This window comes from Geotrypetes seraphini, chromosome 2, assembly GCF_902459505.1.
Source record: "Geotrypetes seraphini chromosome 2, aGeoSer1.1, whole genome shotgun sequence".
Lineage (NCBI taxonomy): Eukaryota > Metazoa > Chordata > Amphibia > Gymnophiona > Dermophiidae > Geotrypetes > Geotrypetes seraphini.
The window spans coordinates 137,729,980-137,751,606 of record NC_047085.1 but is presented as its reverse complement, the minus strand read 5'-3'; the positions used below and the strand labels follow the sequence as shown (position 1 = coordinate 137,751,606).

Genomic DNA, 21,627 nt, shown 5'->3' with positions numbered 1-21,627 from the left:
ACAAACTGATAATGGATCACATTTTACGGGAGGGCAGATAAAAGAATATGCTAAGGAAAATAATATTGAATGGGTATATCACATGCCCTATTATCCCCAGGCAGCGGGATTAATTGAATGGATGAATGGACTTTTGAAAGAGGCCCTTAAAAAACTAACTACAGATGACAAATATGGGCAGTGGAGGGATAATGTAACCCCCAATTTGACGATTGGGAAACTGTCCATAGCCAAAATCTGGATTAGCAATCCTAAAGGACCTCCGGAACCAGCGGAGGTGATTGCAATCGGGAAAGATAAGGCTCTCCTTGTAATGAAACCGGGAGTGGAAAAATGGGAATATGTCCCTCAGGAGAAATGTTATTTGAGAGAGTAATAATGTTTTCTAAAACTTGCAGATATGCGTGTGCCTTGGAAACCTTGGAATATGGTATGGGGTAAGAGGCGCTGCCCCCGGGCGACGTATTACAATTAAAGAAGGGGTCGTTACGTCATGGAGATGGAAGCATTCTTCAATGAATCGGAAGCAAGATAACTTCACTTGCAGCGCTAACTCCAGATGTATCATTGCAAATGTGACAACAAGAGACCATACATGGATTACAGAAATTAAAAGCAATGAACACACTAGAAATGAGCAGATATGGAGGACCGTGTTTAATAAACAATTTCAAGCACCAGAAGTACAATGTAATGATACTCACTGCATAGGAATGTTTATGTGTAAATATGTAGTGTTACCCCTCATACTAGGGGAACCTCAGAAGCAATTTTTCTGGGCACCTAAATTTAATTTTAAAATTTTGTGACTCCACATTGCAAGGGCGAATTTGTAAATTACAATCAATAATATATGATGTGTGTGAATGGACTATATTATTGAAATAGCACCACGCGTAATATGTGTGGTGACTAATGAGCCAATAATACCAAAAAATGATAGTACCCTTTGCAGGATGCTTACACAATATGTCAACACTTCTTTGGCAGAATCAAACTTATGTTTGAACACCTGATATAGGATTCTGGGAGAACAACTTTTCCGTTCCAAATTGGGATTTAAAGTTGGGAAAGTTAATACTAGGATCCCGTAGGATAAATCAGTCCATAAGGAATTTGAACAAAAGCATAATAGAGCACCAGATTAGTAATTATACTAACCATAATAGTACTTGTTCTGTCCTTGTGGAATTGTTATGTGGTTTATGGACTATGCTGTAAATCAACACGACCCACGATGGTATCCTGTGGCAGTATCACTCAATAAGGACCGAATGTGATACGAATGTGAAACGTATGATATGAAAGGATTATTAATATTGAATGACACTGCCTAGGATCCATGATAGCTGTTACAGGGAAACACAAGTATTATGAGAACGAGCAAGGCCAGAAATTTTTCAGCACCTACTGATAATTATGAGAGCAGGTCATTGTCAGCTCAGGCAGGCTAGGAGTTTCTAACACATACTGATTGGTAGGCAGGCTAGGAGTTTCTAGCTCAATCCACAAGCATTCAGTTAGCTCAATCCATAAAGGGGGGATGTGTAATCAGATTGGTAAATATCCTCCACAAGGAAGGGGATGGGAAATTAACACATACTGATTGGTAAACATCCTCCCGACATTGGGATGGGAAATTAGCTCACGAGGCAGGCTAGGAGTATATTGATTGGTAAACATCCTCCCGGCATTCAGTTACAAGGAGGGGATATGTATAAATATTGCCTTCCCAGAAAGAAAAAGTTACCTGTAAGGGGAGGGAACATTTCCACCACTGATACGCTGTGTGATGACATTCTGAATAAGCCTCCTGTTCGTGGTCCCCCGACAGAGTGATGACGTAATAACCGTGATGATGTAATAACCGGTAACGTATTGATTCAAACTCTGTACTTAATCAATGATTATGGCTAGAAATATTGTATATATGTAATAAAACTTAATTTGTATACTATTTTGATTTCCTGGCATTCTGTCCAGTGCGGAACGTGACTGAAGGTCTTTGGTAAGCCTTTTTAAAATAGTAATACAGAAGGGTTACTACGTTAGATCAGAGAAGGTTTCCAAGAGAGGGAAAAATAGGATCTGGGGTTAGGGAGGGGATGGTAAGAGGGGGGTTAAGCTTTATCATGGTATTAAGCTTTATTAAGGGATTTCTTGAAGAGTATAGTTTTTATTTCCTTTCTGAACATCTTGTAGTCTGGGGTTGTTGTCAATAGGTTGGAGACTTGGTTGTCTATCTTCACTGCCTGAGTAGCCAGTAGTCCATTGTATAGTTTTTTCCGTTTTACTTCTTTGATTGGGGGGTAAGTGAATGGGTGTGTGTTTTTCTATGCCTGGTAGAGGTGGTTTGGATGAAGCGGTCGTTTAGGTAGGTTGGTCTGTCTCCATTTATAGTTTTAAATAGTATACAGTAGAATTTAAATTGTATTCTTTCCTGGATTGGAAGCCAATGAGAATTGATGAATGCCTCAGTAATGCGTCTTATTTGGTAACTGATGATCAATCTGGATTTATACGAGGTCACCAAACTTTTGATAACATACACAGAGTTTGTCATCTGCTATGGCAGGTAACTGGTGACCATGCTTCTACCTTTATTTTAGGTATAGACGCCAAGAAGGCTTTTGATATGGTTAATTCTGTTTCAGGTATTGGATATGGTTTATATCTGTTTCAGGTATTGGAAACGTTGAGGATTTCTGGGAATTTCCTACATTGGCTTTGTCTGTTTTATAAGACCCCTTTGGCTTGCTTAATATTAATGGAGGATATACCAAATACTTTACTTTACGGAGGGGAACCCATCAAGGAAGTGCCCTGTTACCTGTGCTTTTTGCATTAGCTATGGAGCCTTTGGCTCAACTGGTGCAAGAGAAGCCAGATATTTTAGGTATACGGTGAAGAGAGTTGAAAACTAAAATATTACTGTTTGCGGACGATATTCTCTTTACATTATGAGATCCTTCCACCTCGCTGAAGGCAGTGGTGGAAACTTTAATAACTTATAGACAGGTATCAGGATTTCGGATAAACATGTCTAAATTGGAAATTTTAGATCTTACTTTGTCAGATATGGATCGTGAGTGATCGTGTGTGGTGCAGTGGTTAGAGCTACAGCCTCAGCATCCTGAGGTTGTGGGTTCAAATCCCACACTTCTCCTTGTGACCCTGGGCAAGTCACTTAATCCCCCCAGGTACATTAGATAGAGTGTGAGCCTGCCGGGATAGACAGGGAAAAATGCTCAAGTACCTGAATGTAAACCACTTAGTCTATAAGTGATATATAAATGCATAAATAAATAAAAAATAAATAAATAAAAATTTAAAAAAAATATTTCTTTAAATGGGCTCAGCATTTATTGCGCTGTCTGGGGATTAATTTAACTAAGCAAGTGGATTTGTTATATACTGCTAACTATCCTCCTTTAATGAAAACAATTTGGCAGGATTTGGATAGATGGAAACATCCTATTTCTTGGTTTGGTAGGGTACAAACCATCAAGTTGGTGGTGCTTCCTAGGTTGTTGTATCTTTTTTCAGCCCTACTGATTCCTTTAACTAGTACATTTTTTCTACACTTGGAATGGAGGATTTATGCCTATATTTGGCAGCATAAGTCATGTGTGATGCTATATCAACCTAGGAGGCTGGGGGGGGGTATGGCAGTACCACACTTTAGATCAGCGGTCTCAAACACGCGGCCCGCGGGCCACATGTGGCTCTCCAAGTTTTATTTGCGGCCCGCGGTCTGGACTGGATAATTCCTTCCTTTTGGAGCAGCAGCGGGTCTGGCCGGTTCGTTCCGTTCAAAGCCGCGGGTTGGTGGCTCCTTGCGCTATTCGCTCCTGCATCGGAAGCCTCTCTGACATCACAACATCAGAGAGGCTACAGACGCAGGCGCGGATCTCGCAAGGAACCGCCACCCGCGGCTTTGAATGGAATGAGCCGGCCAGACATGCTGCTGCTCCAGTGGCGTACCAAGGGGGGGGCGGTCAGCACAACTGGTCACCCTCCACTATTCTTCATAGAGTGCGGCTCGCGGCTCGTCTAGAGCAGGGGTGCCCAACTGCTTCCCTTCCCTTCTCACCGCCGGCACCATGCTCTTTGATCTCCCTGCTTCTCTCGCCGCCCGACCTCAATTCTGACGTCGAGAGGACGTTCTGGCTAGCCAATCGCTGCCTGGCTGCCCGGAACGTCCTTTCCGACGTTAGAATTGACGTCGGGCAGCGAGAGTTGGTCGGCCCCGTGGAGATCTCGGCCTGTTCCCGATGGTGCCAGCAGCAGCAGCAGCCTATTCCCCAGCGGCGGTGGCATGGGGGAGGGCAGGAAGGAAGAAAGAAAGAAGGGGGGGGGGCAGGGAGCCAGAAGGAAAAAAGAAAGAAGGGAGGGGGACAAGGAGCCAGAAACAAAGCAAAAAATGTGACAAGGAATCAGAGAAAGACAGACATAGAAAAAGAAAGAAAAAGTTGGGGGAGGGAATGAGGTCTGGAGGAGAGGAAGCATACAGGAGGCTGAAAGAAGAGAAGAAATATTGGATGCACAGTCAGAAGAATAAAGTGCAACCAGAGACTGATGAAATTACCAAACAAAGGTAGGAAAATGATTTTATTTTCAATTTAGTAATAGAAATGTGCCAGTTTTGAGAAAGAAAAGATATTAAACTTTAAATGTGAGTGCTACAGAAAAAATAGAGTACTTGGAGGGCCGCAGAAAAAATAGTTAATGTCTTATTAAAGAAATGACAATTTTGCATAAGGTAAAACTGTTAAAGGAAAGTTTTATAAACTATAAAGAGTTTAACCTCATGCAAAATTGTCATTTCTTTAATAAGACATTAACTATTTTTTTCTGCGGCCCTCCAAGTACCTACAAATCCAAAATGTGGCCCCGCAAAGGGTTTGAGTTTGAGACCACTGCTTTAGATTTTATTATCAAGCAGTGCAAATACGTTATTTAATTAATTGGAAGTGGGATAGGGCGAAATCTTGGGTGCGTATGGGGTAGAAGATATTGGGCACGGCCCCATTATGGATGATACCTTAGCTTCAGCTCTCCTTGCTCATTGATATAGCTAAGACACCTAATCCCATATTATGACACACTCTTGACCTGTGGGTCCTGGTGTATAGGCGATGCTTCCGGAATCAGACTTATTTCTTAGGGGCAGCTATTACATACTTGCCTAATTTTGTCCTGGGTGAAGTTGATATGGCCTTCCACCTGTGGGGAAAGAAGGGTTTTAAAACATTGGACCAGCTGTTGGAGGATGGAGAAGTTATTCCCTTTGAGGTGTTAATGGAGGAATATGGCCTTCTTCCGAGAGATTTATATTATTATAGACAAATTGAAAGTTTTATTAGAAAAGTGGCCCATAGGGATTTGGCCTCTTCTGAACAGCTCTTCCTGATGAGTGAGAGTAGAAGAGGTAGTATTACTAGATTGTATAATGTACAATTGGAGCATCTTCATCCCCCTTTGAAATATAGGCATTGCTGGGAAGAGATTGTTGGCAAATGTTATACTGATAAAGAATGAGCTAAAATATTTAATTCCCTTCTACTTGTCTCCATAGCCAGCAATATGATAGAAAATGGTTATAAAATGTTTTTTTGATGGTATTATACCCCAGTATAATTGCGGGCTATGTATGGAGATGGATCGGATGAATGTTGGAGAGGATGTGAGGAGTGGGTACTTTTGAGCACATTTGGTGGTATTGTTCTAAAGCTCAGATTTACATTAGGGATTTCTATTCCACCATTACCTTGCGGTTCAAGGCGGATTACAAAAGAGTTATTGAAGATGAATTACAAAAAGATATCTGGTTATTTTCAAGGGAAATAAAGAATAGAGTTAGTTGTTTTGGGGTTGGAGATTTAGTGAGAGGAAGGAATTAAACTTGCAGTGTTAAGTCTTTTTCAGGGATTTCTTGAAAAATATGATCTTTATTTCTTTTCTAAATGTTTTGTAGTCTGGGGACGCTATCAGTAGATTGGAGATTTGGTTGTTTAGTTTAGCTGCTTGAGTGGCTAGGAGGCCATCATATAGTTCTTGCCGTTTAACTTCTTTGATTGAGGGGTGAGTGAATGGGGTGTGAGTTTTCCTATGTCTGGTTGAGGTGGTTTCTATGAGGCGGTTGTTCAGGTAGGTTGGGATGTCACCGTATAAAGTTTTAAATAGTAGACAATAGAATTTAAATTGTATTCTTGCTGGAATTGAAAGCCAATGCGAGTTGAGGTATGCTTCTGTAATGTTCCTTCAATGAGTAGATGAGTCTCAGTGCTTCCTTCCTCGAGACAGTGCTAGACATTTCGGTGTCTACTGAATGTGGGACCTGCTGCCTTACCTGCTAAACAGAGGAAATGGATACATTTAGTACTGACAGGAGGTCGGCTTTTGGCATCTGCTTGGAAACAACCAGATCTTCCGCTGTTTTGAATATTGTTGATTAAAGTACAATTTATACAACAAATGTCCAAACTGACTGCTCTTCGGAGAAATCAGCTACATAGTTATTATACCACTTAGGGAGCTTATGATGCCTGGATTAGCTCCCGAGCGGGTAACGCCATTGACTTTTGATTTCTAAAAACCTCTAGTGTTTAGCATTCTATAATTCAGCACACATCCTTTCACCAGGGGATGGGGGGGGTAGGGGGGATGGTATGGGAGCAGGGCCAGATTAATGAATAGGCCCAGGATGCACATGCCTAGGGCCTGAAATTTTAGGGAGGCCCACTGAAGGAGGACAAACAGAGAGCTGCTGCCCTACCGTCTCCCTTCACCTTGCCTTTTTTTTTTTTTTTAAATGGCTATGGCAAGTAAGATCGGCTACACCCCCCCCCCAGGCAGTTAAGATCAGCTACAGGCCCCCCCTTAAGATCAGCTAGGGCCCCCCCCCCACTTAAGATAGGCTATGGGCTCCCCCTCCGGCATCAACGGCACTTAAAAGATCGGCAACGGGCTCCCTGGCATCAACAATAAGTAAGATCGACAATGTGGTGTTCAGCCCAAAGCTTCCCCTCTGACGCTAACTGCCCAGGTGGAAACAGGAAGCTGCGTCAGAGGAAAGCTTTGGGCTGAGCATCACGTTACCGATCTTACTTGTTGATACCGGGGAGCCCGCTGCCGATCATTTAAGTGCCGGAGGAGAGGGGCCATAGCCGATCTTAAGTGGGGGGCAGGGGGGGCTGTAGCTGATCTTAGTTGCCGTAGCCGTTTGAAGAAAAAAAGGGCGAGTTGAAGGGGACGGTAGGGCTGTTGCTGATGCTGATCTTAAGTGCCGTTGATGCCGGAGGAATGGGGGCATTGCGCTCTTAGGGGGGGTATTTTTGATCTCACTTGTCGCTGTTTGAAAAAAAAAAAGAAAGCAGAAAGACAGGTGACCCGCAAAGGTGAGGGAAGGGAGGGAGATGGGCCTGGGGTAGAGGGAGAGAGCGAAGAGGCAGATGATGGAAGTGGGGAGAGAGAGACAAATATCAGTTCAGAGGAGAGAGCAAATGCTGAATGGAAGTGGAGAAAGAACACATTCTGGATGGAAGAAGGGGATAAAGAAAAAGGGCATATACTGGATGGGGGAAGAAGAGAGTTAGTGAGATAGTGGAGGGGTGAAGAAAAGGGGTGGCAATCTATGGGTAGACAGTAAAAAAAGGGAAACTGAGGACTGAATAGTAAGAGAGAATTTAATTTAGACAGAAGCAGAAAATACAGAAGAGAGAGATGCCAGAGCATGGGGGGAAAAGGGGAAAGGAGACAGAAATATCAGATCTGAGTGGAGGAAATGAGAAGAGAGGGGGAAGGAAGGAAAGATGGAAGGAGAGAGATGCCAGACCATGAGGGGAACAGAGGGAAGAAGATGGATGCCAGACCAAGGGGGCAGGAGGAGAAATGGAAAAATGGAAGAAGGTTGGAAGACAGTTTCTGGAAGGCGCAGACAGCGGATGGAAGGAAGAAAATGACAAGATGAGGAAAGCCGAAACTGGGAGACAAAGGTTGATAGGTGCCATCAACACGTGCTCGAGTCCTAGTCCAATATTAGATGAATATTGGAGAGCAAAGAATACCAAAACCCCCTATACCTTTGCTTCATCAACTACATCAGATTTTGACTGTATGGAATACAATAAACTATGAAGAACTCTAGTGCAAATGGGAATACCCAAACACATAATTCAATTGATGGAGAGCCTATAAGAAAATCAAGATGACAAAAGGTAGAAAAAAATTCAATTTTTAATTTTTTTTGCTATAGGATAAAGTAGTATTGTAGCTGTGTTGATAAATGTTTATAAACAGAAAATGCAAATACAGCGATTGTTTTATTGGACTAATTTTAATACATTTTTGACTAACTTTCAGAGACCAAATTCTCCTTCCTCAGGTCAGGACATGATATTGTAATACTTTACTGACCTAAGGAAAGAGGGTTTGACCTCTGAAAGCTAATTTAAAAATGTATTAGTCCAATAAAATGGTATTTTCCATTTTTTTGTTTTATTTTTATTTGTTAATTTGTAAAGTGATTTGTTATTTCTCTTTTTTTCAAACTTACATCTGCTATCTTTATATTTTGTTCAGTATTGGGGGATAGGCACCACTGTTTCTTTACCCCTAAACTGTACAGTTCCTTCGTTTTGTAGCACAAGCCAGCATGCTGAATGCTCTGCACTACTCCGATAGTTATAGAATTTCTATGATCGTCAGAACAGCGCAGAACATTCAGCCCCCCAGCGCTAAAAACCTCTTCTGTGTTTTTGTATGAGGGGGGAGGGTATTTTGTGATTACTTATTCCATACTAGATGAGAGTGATTCTGTGTCCTGTGTGTATGAAAGACATGGTTTTCTGTTAGCATTGACCAGCTTTGTTTGGCGAAATGCATCAGGCATGGCTCCTGGAAGCACCTTGAATAAACCTGATTTGAATCTCCTTATTGTCTGCCAATCTTCTTTTGTTCCATGTTGGATTCTTTGGTGGACCACTTGCCTTGTTGTTTTGTTACAAATTAACATACATGGAGTAGAACGTACCAGAGGAGTTACAGATTTAGTTGTTTATACATACATATGGGTTAAAGTTGGACAACATAGAGTGAGGCAGTTGAGAGGAGTTGCAAACGGTTATTAATACAAATTTATGTTTCGGATCGTATTACTGCTTTACAATGCATTTGAACACTTTTGTATACATATGGAAAGGGTTCAGAGTTAAAGACCACGGCAATAGGTGGGAAGGAAGGGGGAATATGTTCAGAGATGTTTGGGGCTTGCATAGAACTAAAACTGTACACTGGCACTCGTATGGTAATCTTTCTTGTTTTGAATTTTATAATAAAAGAAAAAAGAAATACAAGTGGAAATAAAGAATTAAATAAGAAAACAAGTAATTAAATGATGGTGGGGCATAGGCGGGCAGGGGTGGGGTGTGGGCAGAGCAGGAGTAGGGTGGGGTGTGGGTGTAGAAGGGCTAGGGGGCCCAGTGCACTTGTGTGCCTAGGGGACCTCAAAAAATTAATCCTGCCCTGTATGGGAGGCTTGGGTGGGGTAGGTTTTAAAGAGATTATGGATAATTGATGCCTTTAGTTGCATCAAGAAATAAAGTGCAACATGATTTAGTGTATTTTTCTCTATTAGTTTGTATTGGATGATTTTATATTGTTTTTCAATGGCTTAATAAAGAAAAAAAAAAAAAAAAGAGAGATTGATGGGACGGTTGAGACTTCTCAAATCCTTTACAATGAATCACCTTATAATTGGATTCTAGCTTTGCGGACACCGCAGGAATTGAGTATGGGGTATCCAGATTTCTCTTGAAAGTCTGACAAAGAATGCCATTCATGGATAATTTGAGAGAATCCCTAGGAGGATTAGGCATACCCAGCTCTTCCAAATACTCACAGTATTTTGAATCAGACTCCAAAGCAATGTTGAGATCTTTACTCATTTGGCTTAGGAACTTAGTAAAGGACATTGGATCAGAAGAGGGATGGCCCCGTTGAGGTGAAGTTGAACAAGAGCCCCTCTAATTACCCCTTATGGCAGAGAAAGAAGTTGAAGCCTCTCTGGAATATTGATACCGAAGATTTGAATCCATAGGCAAAGATGCAGATGAAAGACCACTTCTGGAATGAGTAGAAGAAGCAGAACATTTTCATTTTGAAGAATCAGCTGGTGACGAAAACCTCGCAGTAGAAGAACTCGACTGGCGAGAATGCTGTGGCTGTTGGATGTGAGGTTCCACAGTAGATTCCTCAACAATGGAGTTGGTTGTCTTGAATAGTCTCGATGCCTCGATACACAAGGTCTGTCTCGAGAAGAAGACCTGGGCTTTGATGAATGTCTCAACAGATGATGTGAAGAGGAACTGTGCCTCGAAACATGAGGCACTGATCGAGTCGAATCCAGCCTTGATGAGGAATGTTGAGGAGTCCTCGCCCTGTGCCTCGAAGAAGGTAATGCCTTATGTTGAGAGGTAGGGCTGGAAATTGAAGATCAAAGTCGAGACACTTGAAAGGACTCAGCTCCTTATATAGAGTGTTCAGACTGACCTCGAGGCACTCTCAAGGACTCGACTCCTTGTAATACTGCTCAGTGCTCAGGCTGGACTGCAGGAAGCAGAGATGAGGCAGGAGTCAATTTGGCAAGCATATTACCAAACTCTTGATGCAGAATGGTTTCCAACATATTCTGCAAAGCCAGCACCGAGACCACTGGAGCTGGTACAATTGGTGTGGCTATGGATCTGAGGAAGACGACCTCGAAGAAGAGTGTTGCCTCGATTTTTGTGAAGTCTTGAAGTATTGATGCAACCGGTCCCACTAAGGTCGCTGTAGGAATGGGCTGTGATTCCTTAAGGACTGGCTTAGATAGTTTACCTGATGGAGACACTGAGGATAACGGCCCTTCCGGAGACAATTAAGCAGACTTCCCTGAGGATGAGGACTTCCCCATTGAGGAAGGCTTTAGCAAGGTTGAGGTTGAAGCTTTGGGTCCCAAAGAAGACTTTGACTGAGTCGAGGTCGAGGTTGCAATTGGGGTCGAGGCTTTAGCTGAAGAAAGATCCATGCCCATGAAGATTTTTTCAATTTGAACTCGACGACATTTAAAGGCTCAAATTTGAAGTGTAACACAGCTGGCGCATGACTCCTGTCACAAGCTCAGCACTGCAGCTAGCCTTGTTCCGGTTAAAAGACAAAAAAACTTAAGTTTGAAGCTGAAGAGGGCTGACCAGTGCAGCAGCTCTCCTACTAGTAGGCAATATGATGACTCTGTTCCTATTGAGAGTGCCCAAGAGCAGGAGCTCTGAGAGGAGTTGGAACAGAATGAGGACAAACACTCCTTTAAACCTAGACCAGGCTCTGGTAAGACTCAGCTTAGAAAACAGGCTCTAAGCCAGTGGTCTCAAACTCAAATCCTTTGCAGGGCCACATTTTGGGTTTCTAGGTACTTGGAGGGCCTCAGAAAAAATAGTTAATGTCTTATTAAAGAAATGACAATTTTGCATGACATAAAACTCTTTATAGTTTATAAATCTTTCCTTTTGGTTAAGTCTTAATAATATTGTAATTTATAGCTTAAGAGACATATGATCAAGAACCTGCTTTATTTTACTTTTGTGATTATGTTAAACATACCTAGGGCCTCAAAATAGTACCTGGCGGGCCGCATGTGGCCCCCGGGCCGCGTGTTTGAGACCACTGCTCTAAGCCCTTTAGGCACACATCTGCTGAGGTTAATTGAAGAGCAGGAGAAAGCTCAGGGAAAGCTGAAACCTCCCCTTCCTCCACACAGGCGGGGGCGGGGCTCTCACGTAGCAAGACAGGTAGAGCAGTGCAAGCCAGAGAGAGTCAGTGCTGAGACAGCCGAGAAAGCAGACGCATGGCTAGGTGCTCCAGAGGCTAGGCAGGGAAATGAAATAGAAATGCAGGATTTAGAGGAATCCTTACTGGGAAACCAGCCAGACTGCCTGAGGCCGGAGGAAGCCATGGACATTTTATTGGAACCTGTTGAGAACATAATGGATGAGAGTTAAGTTTTCTTTTTCATGCTTTCAACTGCACTGTGGTATTGGAAAAAGGAACTCTATGTTTGCTGGCTGGGGGGGAAGCTAAAAGCACGTTGCAGGGAAAAGCTACCCTGCTTGTAAGGACTTTGGACTGTGTTTTGGTTTTTTTCTCCTGTTTTGAAAGTTAAAGATACTGATTGACACAGTGGAGATAGTGGGGCAGAATCCATACAAGATCCACAGGGTAGGGATTGCGGGTGCCTTTTTGGCTGTTATTGAAGAGTGGATTCAACAATTTCCACTCCCACCAACTTACTAGAGTTGGTAGGGGAAGCCTGATTAAACTTAGGCAGGCACAGTGTGCTTTACCAGGACCAGTTAATTTTTGCAGGACTGTGCAAAACTCATCAATTATTGTTTTCTCTTGTGTGAAAGAAGCTGGTGGGAAGATTGATAATACTTACCCTGAGGAAAGGGTGGAACTGGATTTGTGCTGACTTTGCAGCCAAGTTAAATGAACTGTTTGTTTTACTTTTGGTTTTGAATTTTGGACATTAACTTCACTGATGAACACAACTTCATAGCTGAATAAAGCCTTATTCTTTTTGGATAACTGTGCTGTTCTGACTTTGCTTTCTGACATTATTACAACCAGCAGGGCCTTCACTCTTGGAAGGCACGCCAAAGTTTGTGTTTTGCGCACTACCCAGTTTCCATCTCAGAATCCAGTACCGGGAGTGTGACAAGTGGGATTAGGAGTGGGATACAATGCCTCCTGCTGGTGATTTTTGAGAACTTAAAAAAAAAAAAAAAGTTTGGTTTTTTTTGGTTGTTTGGTTCAAGTGACTGTTTTTGGGACTCTTTTGTCTGTGGATTTTCAACAAGGACCAATTCACCTTGGAGTGCATCCAGACAAGCAGCCGGAAGCAGTCTGACAGAGGAACCGGAAATCGGAACCAGTGGGACGTTATCTCACCTGCTGGATGCCGGGGATTGGAGAGGAACCTGATTCGGAAGGTGGACTACAGGGACCAGACCGGAGAACGTGCGTTGCAGACACCTGGGCAATACAGGGCGCAAACTCATCAGTACCTTTGGTCCATTTATGACAGATCAACAGCAACTGTTGGCGTTCCTTGCCGGCGAGCGGCAGAAACAAGGAGAGGACCTGCAGGCCGTCCTCAAGTCCAACCAAGACTTATGGTACCGGAGCCAGGAACACGCCAGACGGCAGCATGATGAACTGGTGATGGCGATGGGCGAGCAGACCAAGGTGCTGACGCAACTGCTTCAACAACCATCTACAAGTCCAGCCGGTGATCCAGTGCCGAATTTTGTGCCTCAACCAGTGGTAGGAGCTAATCCTCTATCTATGTTGAACTTGTGCAAGATAATACCTAGCAATGCACCAGATGAATTCTTAAGTGCGTTTGAGAGGGTAGCCACCGCAGCTGGTTGGCCACAAGGACAGTGGACAGTAAGACTGTTACCTTGCCTAGCAGGTGAAACTCTGGCAGCATTTCAAACTCTTAGCCCAGACCTTGCCAATAATTATCAGACAGTAAAAACTCATATTTTGGATTATTTAGGGTTTACCCCAGAATACTACAGGCAGAAATTTAGAGCCACACTGATGCAGGGCAAAGAAAGGCCTAAAGCCCTAGTTCAAAGACTCTCCAAGTTAGCTGAGAGGTGGCTCCAGCCTTACCTGGATGATCCTAGAGCTCTCTTCACGGAGATTGTGAAGGAGCAATTCCTGGAGTCAGTCCCCAAGAATTTGAGGGGCTGGGTCAGAAGGCAAGGGTGTTGAAACCTCGCTCAAGTGTTAGAGGTAGCCGAAGCGTATTTAGACACCCAGAATTCCTGGAAGGAGGAGAAAGCTACCCCCTCACATAATCATGAGGCAAGTAAGGAATAGTCCCGGGTAGATACGGGAGGTATAGCAAAGGAAAGAGGCACTGTGATCATTAAATGTGTTCATGGGGACAGCATAAGATACCCACTCCGGTCAACTACTATTTTGTATGGGGATAAGATCTATAGGGTCACTCTAGCGAAAGTGCCTGTAGCTCCTTATGACCTTATATTAGGCTGAGATTGGGAGGGACTGGAGGAGTATCTAAGGACCAAACAGGGCTTGGTGGGTACTCATTCCCAGGGCCCTGTGACCCCAGAGGGGGAGGTAGAGTTAGGTAACATATTTCCCTTTAGTGAAGAGATGGTTCAGAGATATTCCCGGAGGTAGAACTGTCAAACCCAGGCCCAGAAGCGGAGGCAGAAACAACAGAGGAGTCAGGCTCTTAGACAGGTGTCTACGACTAAAGAGGTACCCTGGCTTCCTAAGGAAGTAGTGGGAGCATTCCCTACCTTCCCGGCTGAACAAAAAGCAGATGCCTCATTACAGGAAGCTTGGCAGCAGGCCGCCATGCCTCCACAGGGCCCGGTTTCTTTTAAGATAAGACAAGGGTTGTTGTATCGACAGAGCCCAGGGGAGACCTCTAATACAAAACGCGAGCAGCTAATGGTTCCCCAGGGATTCCGCAAGATAGTATTACAAACGGCCCACGATCATCCTCTTTCGGGTCACAAAGGGGACGAGGCTATGGGGCCTGCCCATGCCCCACTCATTCCTATCCCCGGGGTAGTACAACTGTTAGCCCGGCTGGCAATGGATATAGTGGGGCCCCTGGAGAGAACTCCACAAGGGTATAGCTTTATCCTTGTGGTCATGGATGTGACCACCAGGTATCCATGGGCACCAGGTATCCATGGGCCTTCCCGTTACGGAAGACATCCTCGTCCGTCATTATGAAGGAGTTGATAGGATTATTTTGTACGGTGGGTTTCCCGCACGAGGTCTTGACTGATTAAGGGTGTGGCCAGCCTTGTTCTGACCTGGCAGTCAGAAGGACTGCAGGGCTGAAAGCCAGAACCAATGTACTGTTTGAGTTGTTTTTTCCTTATTTTGCATATATTTTGAACATTGGCTGCATCACTTAATAAAGCCTTCATTATTTGTACTGTGGCTGAATGGTAGCCTTATTGTGTGGGAAGAACAGTTGCCATTCTGACCATTTACTTCTCAGATCATTATTATACCAGCAGTGCTTTCAACTTTTGAAGGCACGCCAGCGTCAGTGTTTTGCGTGCTGCCCGGTATCCGACTGAGAACCCCATACCGGGAGTGCGACACTCCGGACGATGATCAGGTCCTAAACACTGCATACACCACTTGTGTAGGTCAGTGATAGAGATTGCGTGTTGACACCAGCTACACTTCTTAAACCCTCTGACCGGCCGGGACATGGAATGATAATCGGCCACAGCTAAATCGAAGCTCGCAGGCTGAGGCCACGGAACAGGTCCAGCCATGACACGACCGAAAAAAAATCACAAAAACTTTTTTATTTTTTACACACGCACAACGCAGCAACCCTGTAATAAATAAGAAAAAACACGAGCCGTTGTGATGAGCAGGCATGAAAAGAACTAACTCTCACACAGAGCCTTGAAATGAGGGCTTCTCAGCTCCACGGAAAACTTAGAACTAAGGAGACGCACGCCCTAAGTCGGGCGGGAAGGCACTCACGCATGCGCGATGCAGCAGTCGCAAACTTTCTAAAAGTTCTTCAAGCAAGTCTGCTTGTGAAGTTGTCCGCATCGGGGCTCCTTGGTTGATGTCACCCTTATGTGACAATATGCTGCCTGCTTGTCTTGGGATAGTGTATTAATAAGATTATATTGTGTGTATATGAAAAATGAATGGATGAAATTGCATTTCAATTAGTACTATTATGGGGGTGGGATCAGGGGCGAAGCCTAGGTGGGGGTTCTCGGTTGATATTTGTTAGAGTTAGGGGGTACTTGGCTTGAAGTTGAGAAACACTGTTCTAGGGAAGCGCAAGAACTATCTACAATTTCTACCTTTCAAAATAATTTAATTGCTCCAATGACTATGAAAAGAAAAACTACATTGTTGCAGTTATTAAATCAAGTGACATACCATAAATAACAGAACATACAATGGATAGAGTTCATCAAGAGTGCCAACAACAAAAATAAAAGTTTACCTCTTCAGACTGAGGGGGGCTGATTCTGGGCATGGGAGATACTTGTGGTGTTTTCAGTTGTGCAGTGTTGCTATCAGGAACAAGATCTCTGTGGATTGACTGAATATGATTCTGAAGTTCACTTTCTGATTCAAATTTTACGTTGCAAGTAGAACATCGAGTCTTTAGCACAGATGATTTACTCTTGTTCTCAACAGAAGTAAAGACCTCATTTGGGCCCAGGCCTTGCCTATTACTGCTGAGAGCAACATTGACACTTGGACTAGCACTTTTGCTGAGATTAACACAGCTAGCACACAGACCATATGGCAAACCATTGATATCAAGTTTCACTAAATCCTGCTTTGAACGGAACTCCTTCAAGCAAGAGGCACATTTGTACAGTTTCTGTAGATGCTGCACACGAGCTACATTCTGCACTGCAGAACCATTGCCTGTTTTCTGCATATGGAATGTCCCATGGATTTTAAGTTCCAAAGTAGAAGTCACTGTCTGCATACATACCACACAGCGGAAACCCGTAAGTGAATTTCTAAGATCAGGATGCATTTGACAATGCTCTAAAAATTCCTCCTCACATTGGAGGGGCAATTTGCAGATTCTGCAATTTCCAGTGTCCAAGCTTTTACTATGTGTGACTTTATGTTCAGTTAAAGTTAAAAGTGAAGGAAATCGTTCTCCACAGATTGGACACATGTAATGTTTCACTGGTCCTAAGTGGGTCTGCATGTGTTCTCGAAGACCACCTTCAGAAAAGAATGTTCGAGAACACACATTGCACTTGTAATTCCCTTTAATAAACTCTGCTTTCTTTTTGATTATGGCACTTTCTCCAGGTCTGATATTGTGATCTCGCAGTTGATGATTCTGCAGAAGGGATTCCATGGTATAGGCAGCACCACAAATGTCACAGCCATACATTGGTTCAGCTGTGTCAATGTCCTCTTCACTGCCATCATGACTATTGTGTGTGTCTTGGCTATTTGTCAACAAGGTCTGTAACTCAACTTCCTCTTTCTGAACTTGCTCAGAAGCTCCATTGGTTCCACAGTTTGGAGTTTTTGCTTCAAAGACACAATGTTTTTCCCTCAAGTGTTTTTCTAGTAAAATGATAGCATGAAAAGCTTTGCTACAGAACTTGCAGTTGTATTTTTTGCTATGAGTAGTGATATGGCACTGCAATTCCACTTCTGTACCAAAAGATTCACCACAGAAAATGCATTTATGAATTTTCCCTTGGTTCTCTAGATGGTTGTGTTTCACATGAAGTTGTAGATCAGTTTCATTGCGAAAGTCCCAGTTACAGGATGTACACCGGTATACCTTCTTTTCATTGCTATGTTTTACAGCAAGGTGTAGCTGAATGGAGACTTTGGAGTCAAACACCTCCTGACACAAGGTACATCGGAAAAAGACAAATGTGTGCATGTCCAGTAGGTGTTTCTGCAAGTCATCCACTGAAGTAAACTGTTTATCACAACTTTCACATATATAGTATGTAGATGTTATCATGAAATGAATTGTGACATGCTTCAGTAGGGACTCTTGGTTTGGAAACTCCTTGTTGCATTGTGGACATGTCAGTTTTGGCAAAACAGTGTCAAGATGCGTTTTTAAATGAGTCTGAAAACCGTCAAGGGAAGTATACTTAGCACCACACTGATTGCAAATATATTCGCCTGCAGGGCGTGCTGGCACACCGCCTGTCTGTATCATCTTGAGAGAAGCCTGCTCTATGGAAACAGGAGACAAAGGGCTCAAGGCTCTGGATTTCTTACCATTGTGAATGTAATTCAGCGCTAGTGGAATGTTCTTATGGTTTTCCTTGATATGTTTATTCAGTTTGAGGACACTATTGAATATTGGTGAATTTGTACAATATGAACAAGAATATACTTCAACTACAGGATCTTTTGGTGTTCCCAGCACAGGGGAACCAAATCGTGAATTGCTGAGCTCACAATGAACTTGTCGAATGTGCTCTTCCAGAGAAGAATCTGTTAGAAATCCCATATAACAATGTGGACAAAAGAAAGCATTACTGTCTTTAGCAACTGGGTTTGCAAATCCATGAGAATATCTGATATGCTCTTGAAGGGTATTGAGGTCATTAAATACTTCAGCACAGAAATTGCACTGGTAGACCATGGCAGGCATGGAAGAAACAATCAGTGCTGGATCCTGAGATTCATGCACTTGTTTGAGATGTTCATTCAGATTGTAAAGTGAAGGCAACACTTCTAAGCAATACTGACAAATATGGGCTTGCTCTGGTTTATCTAGATGCATAGTTTTCAGGTGTATCTGTAAAACTGCAAGGCTTGAAAACAACTGTTTACTGCAATAAATGCAACTGTAGGTAACTTTTGCTTGTTTATTTGATGGAGCAGTAATGTCGCTCACTTGCTGAGCAGCTCGCTTTCTTCCACGACTCTTTGTCAAAGGTGGGGCTACTTCTACCATAGTTGAACTGTCAACAGAAAGGTTTGAATCAGGGGTGGTACTAGACACCGAAGTGTAGCCAACAGTAACCAAAGATGGGCTGTTGCTATGATTGCATGATTCCGGTTGCTGGTGACTATCCATGTGGCTATACAGTTCTTCAATGGTATGGAAATTTTCAGAGCAAATGTTGCAAGAATTCTTCTTTTCATTGCTATGGACTTGTTCTATATGATTCAGAAGGGAACTTTCTTCAACAAAAAGCTCATGGCAGTAGACACATTGAAGTGCAGCCCTATCTTCATTAGGTGAACATTCAGGGTGGCATTCGGCTATATGTTTCTGTAGATCTTCAGGAAAATCAAAGCCTTCCTCACACTGACTACACTTCTGGGTGTCTTTCATTTTCCATTCCTCCAGTCTAGAGCCTGAATGAGAACCATCTTTGTTTCTTTCATGAACTTGCATATGACCATGCAGAGAACTAGATGAAAGGAACCCCCGTCTACAAATGGCACATTTATATGGCTTGTTGGAAGTATGAGTCTTTAAGTGAATCTTAAGATGGTCACTTCTTGAAAATGCAGCATCACACTCACTACAATGGTATTTCTTGTCTCCTGTATGTAGTTTTATGTGGCGGTCTCTGCTACGTTTATGCTTGAAAAGTCTACTGCAGTACGTACACTTAAAAGGAAGTTTATCACTATGACTTTGCTCATGATGTTTTAAGTAGCTGAGACGACTGAATGATTTATCACAAAATTGGCATGGATAGGGCAGTCCTGGACCACCTTCTTCTTCACCAAAGTCACAACCTTCTCCATGGCTTGGTGAAGTCTGATCTTTGCTAGAAGGTGAAGAAGCTGGCCATGAACAGGTAGGATCATCTTCGAGATCTACTCCATCTGAAAAAGAAAGGAAATAATTGTGTAAAACAATTTTTACTTTTGCCATTTAAAGATGACAGCTACAACAAAGACTAATGTTTTATATGCTTAGGAATTAAGGCAGGGGTTCTCAATCCAGTTCTCAGGACACAACTATCCAGTCTAGCTTTCAAGTTATCCAAAATAAATATACATACAATAAATTTGCATACACTGTCTTTATCGTTTTCAAATTTATCTTGTGCATATTCATTGTGGGTATCCTGAAAGCCTGATTGGCTGGGTGTATCCCGAGGACTGGACTTAGGGCCCCTAAATTAAGGATACCTTCAACTAGATAAGTTCTGACTTGATTTACCGTACCTCACCAAGAGACCCAATTCTTGGTACATAAACATACTGGAGCAGTGCCAAGAAGTGCTTCAAAACCTGGGCCTTCATTTCATTATCTTATATTTTTTCCACTTCAAGGAACTTACATTGAATGAACACTTATGTAAATTGTTTTCCCTGATAATATTTGTAGCACTGAAGCAAAAGTACAAAAAAATTTAAAAATTAACCTTTTTAAATCCTATATATGTTTCTACACATTCACTTTTATTAGATTGTGAAATATGAAAAGCTATTAACTAGTTCTATGTCTAAATTACCCTTTTATTACCTTTTTGTAAGTCTTCCATAGTTGTAAAGCATGTATTATACATTGACAACTTTATTAAAATGAAAATTTGAATATATTCAATGTTTCTTCGGTATAACATGATTTGCATATTGTGGGAGCATCTGAAGAATCAAATGAAAAGATGAAATGTTACAGACAAAATTCAAAATGAATGCAGCAAATGTAGATGTCTAACACTTAATAAATAATGTGTTTTCATAGTTTGTTCATTTCCTATAATATGATTTGTTCTGACATAAACATAAATCTTCTGTGAATTTAATATTTACATAACCCTTAATGCTGTCAAAATATTCTTAAAAGAGCACCATAAACTTGACAACACACAATTAAAAGCTTTTTTATTATAGAAATAAAAAAAAATAGAAAAAAAAATAAGGTGTTACATTTTTAATGGAATTGTTTAATAATTTTTTGATTAGTTTTCAGAAGCTAAACCTCCTTTCTTAGGTCAGGACAGGATTTTATTTTGGGAGGAGCTGTGGGGTAGGCATTTAGTTTTGGTTTTGTAATAGCATAAAGCAAATAAGAATTCTGCAACATCCAAGAAATGTCAGAAATTGACCTGAATTGTTATAAACAACATGCAAATGATCCAATGAATATAGCAGTCTTGTGTGGGGTCAGAAAAGGGGAAAAAATAAGTTCAAGAGGTTGCTGGCCATGTTTTCCTTCATATATATAAAAGATTCAGTCAGCTGAACTTCCTCAGTTAAAGATCACCAACACTTTTTGGTGATCACAGACAAAGCAACTCGTGAAAACCTGAAAACAGGAAAATGATAGACAATCATGGAAGCAGCTGAATGATTTATGAGTGACAAAAGAAAAGATAAACAAAATCTCAAATCAAACAGAAAACTAAGGTAGTTTTTCACCCAGCACTGAGCTAGTTCAGCACTGGATGCTGACTAATACTTGAACAGAAGCAAGTGCAATTATGACATCCACAACATCCACAGCAATAAATATGCATGCATGCATATATGGATTTGCTGTATATTCTATATATATACGGATATACTGTATATTCTATATTGATATGCTGTATATTCTCAATTTGGTACACAAACATTGAGCACTATGGTTTATTTAATTACTGAACTACAAAATAGCGGAACTGGAGTATAAACACCACTATAAATCTCACCAAAACTCCAGTTTAATATGAGCTGGGTGATATGTGAATTATTGCTCTCACTCTCGATGTCAGTAAATAATTTAGATGAACTTCTTTAAAAGGGGAAAAATTGCCTCAGAAGCCACGGGGCATACCTATGCACACAGCTCATATTTAGCTGGAGTTTTGGTAAGTTTTATAGAGTTATTTAATTACTCGTACATGCCTTTATGGGACTAAAAGTATGGTACAATTCTGAAAGCAATAAATAAAAATTTGGTATTCTTTGTCAGTTGCCCATCCAAGAACTAACCAAGCTCAACCATAAACACAATTATCCTACCCCCACCCCTCTCAATAAAAGCTCACCTAATCCCTCCCATTTCAACTTTTGATCATATAAAACCTAACA

General features: G+C 42.0%; 1 protein-coding gene across 13 annotated transcripts in view; it reads right to left on the bottom strand.

Moving 5' to 3' along the window:
* Positions 1-21,627, bottom strand: part of ZNF521 (zinc finger protein 521) — a 796,659-nt gene that overhangs the window by 485,263 nt on the left and 289,769 nt on the right. For 11 of the 13 annotated variants that reach the window (XM_033933840.1, XM_033933831.1, XM_033933833.1 and 8 more), the window contains one exon: positions 16,079-19,428. In XM_033933840.1, coding sequence (XP_033789731.1) covers positions 16,079-18,988 — 2,910 coding nt within the window. In that variant the 5' untranslated portion in view covers positions 18,989-19,428. Of the gene's footprint in view, positions 1-16,078; positions 19,429-20,074; positions 20,197-21,627 lie in introns of all 13 variants that reach the window. The other 2 variants (XM_033933835.1, XM_033933834.1) reach the window with 1 other exon arrangement.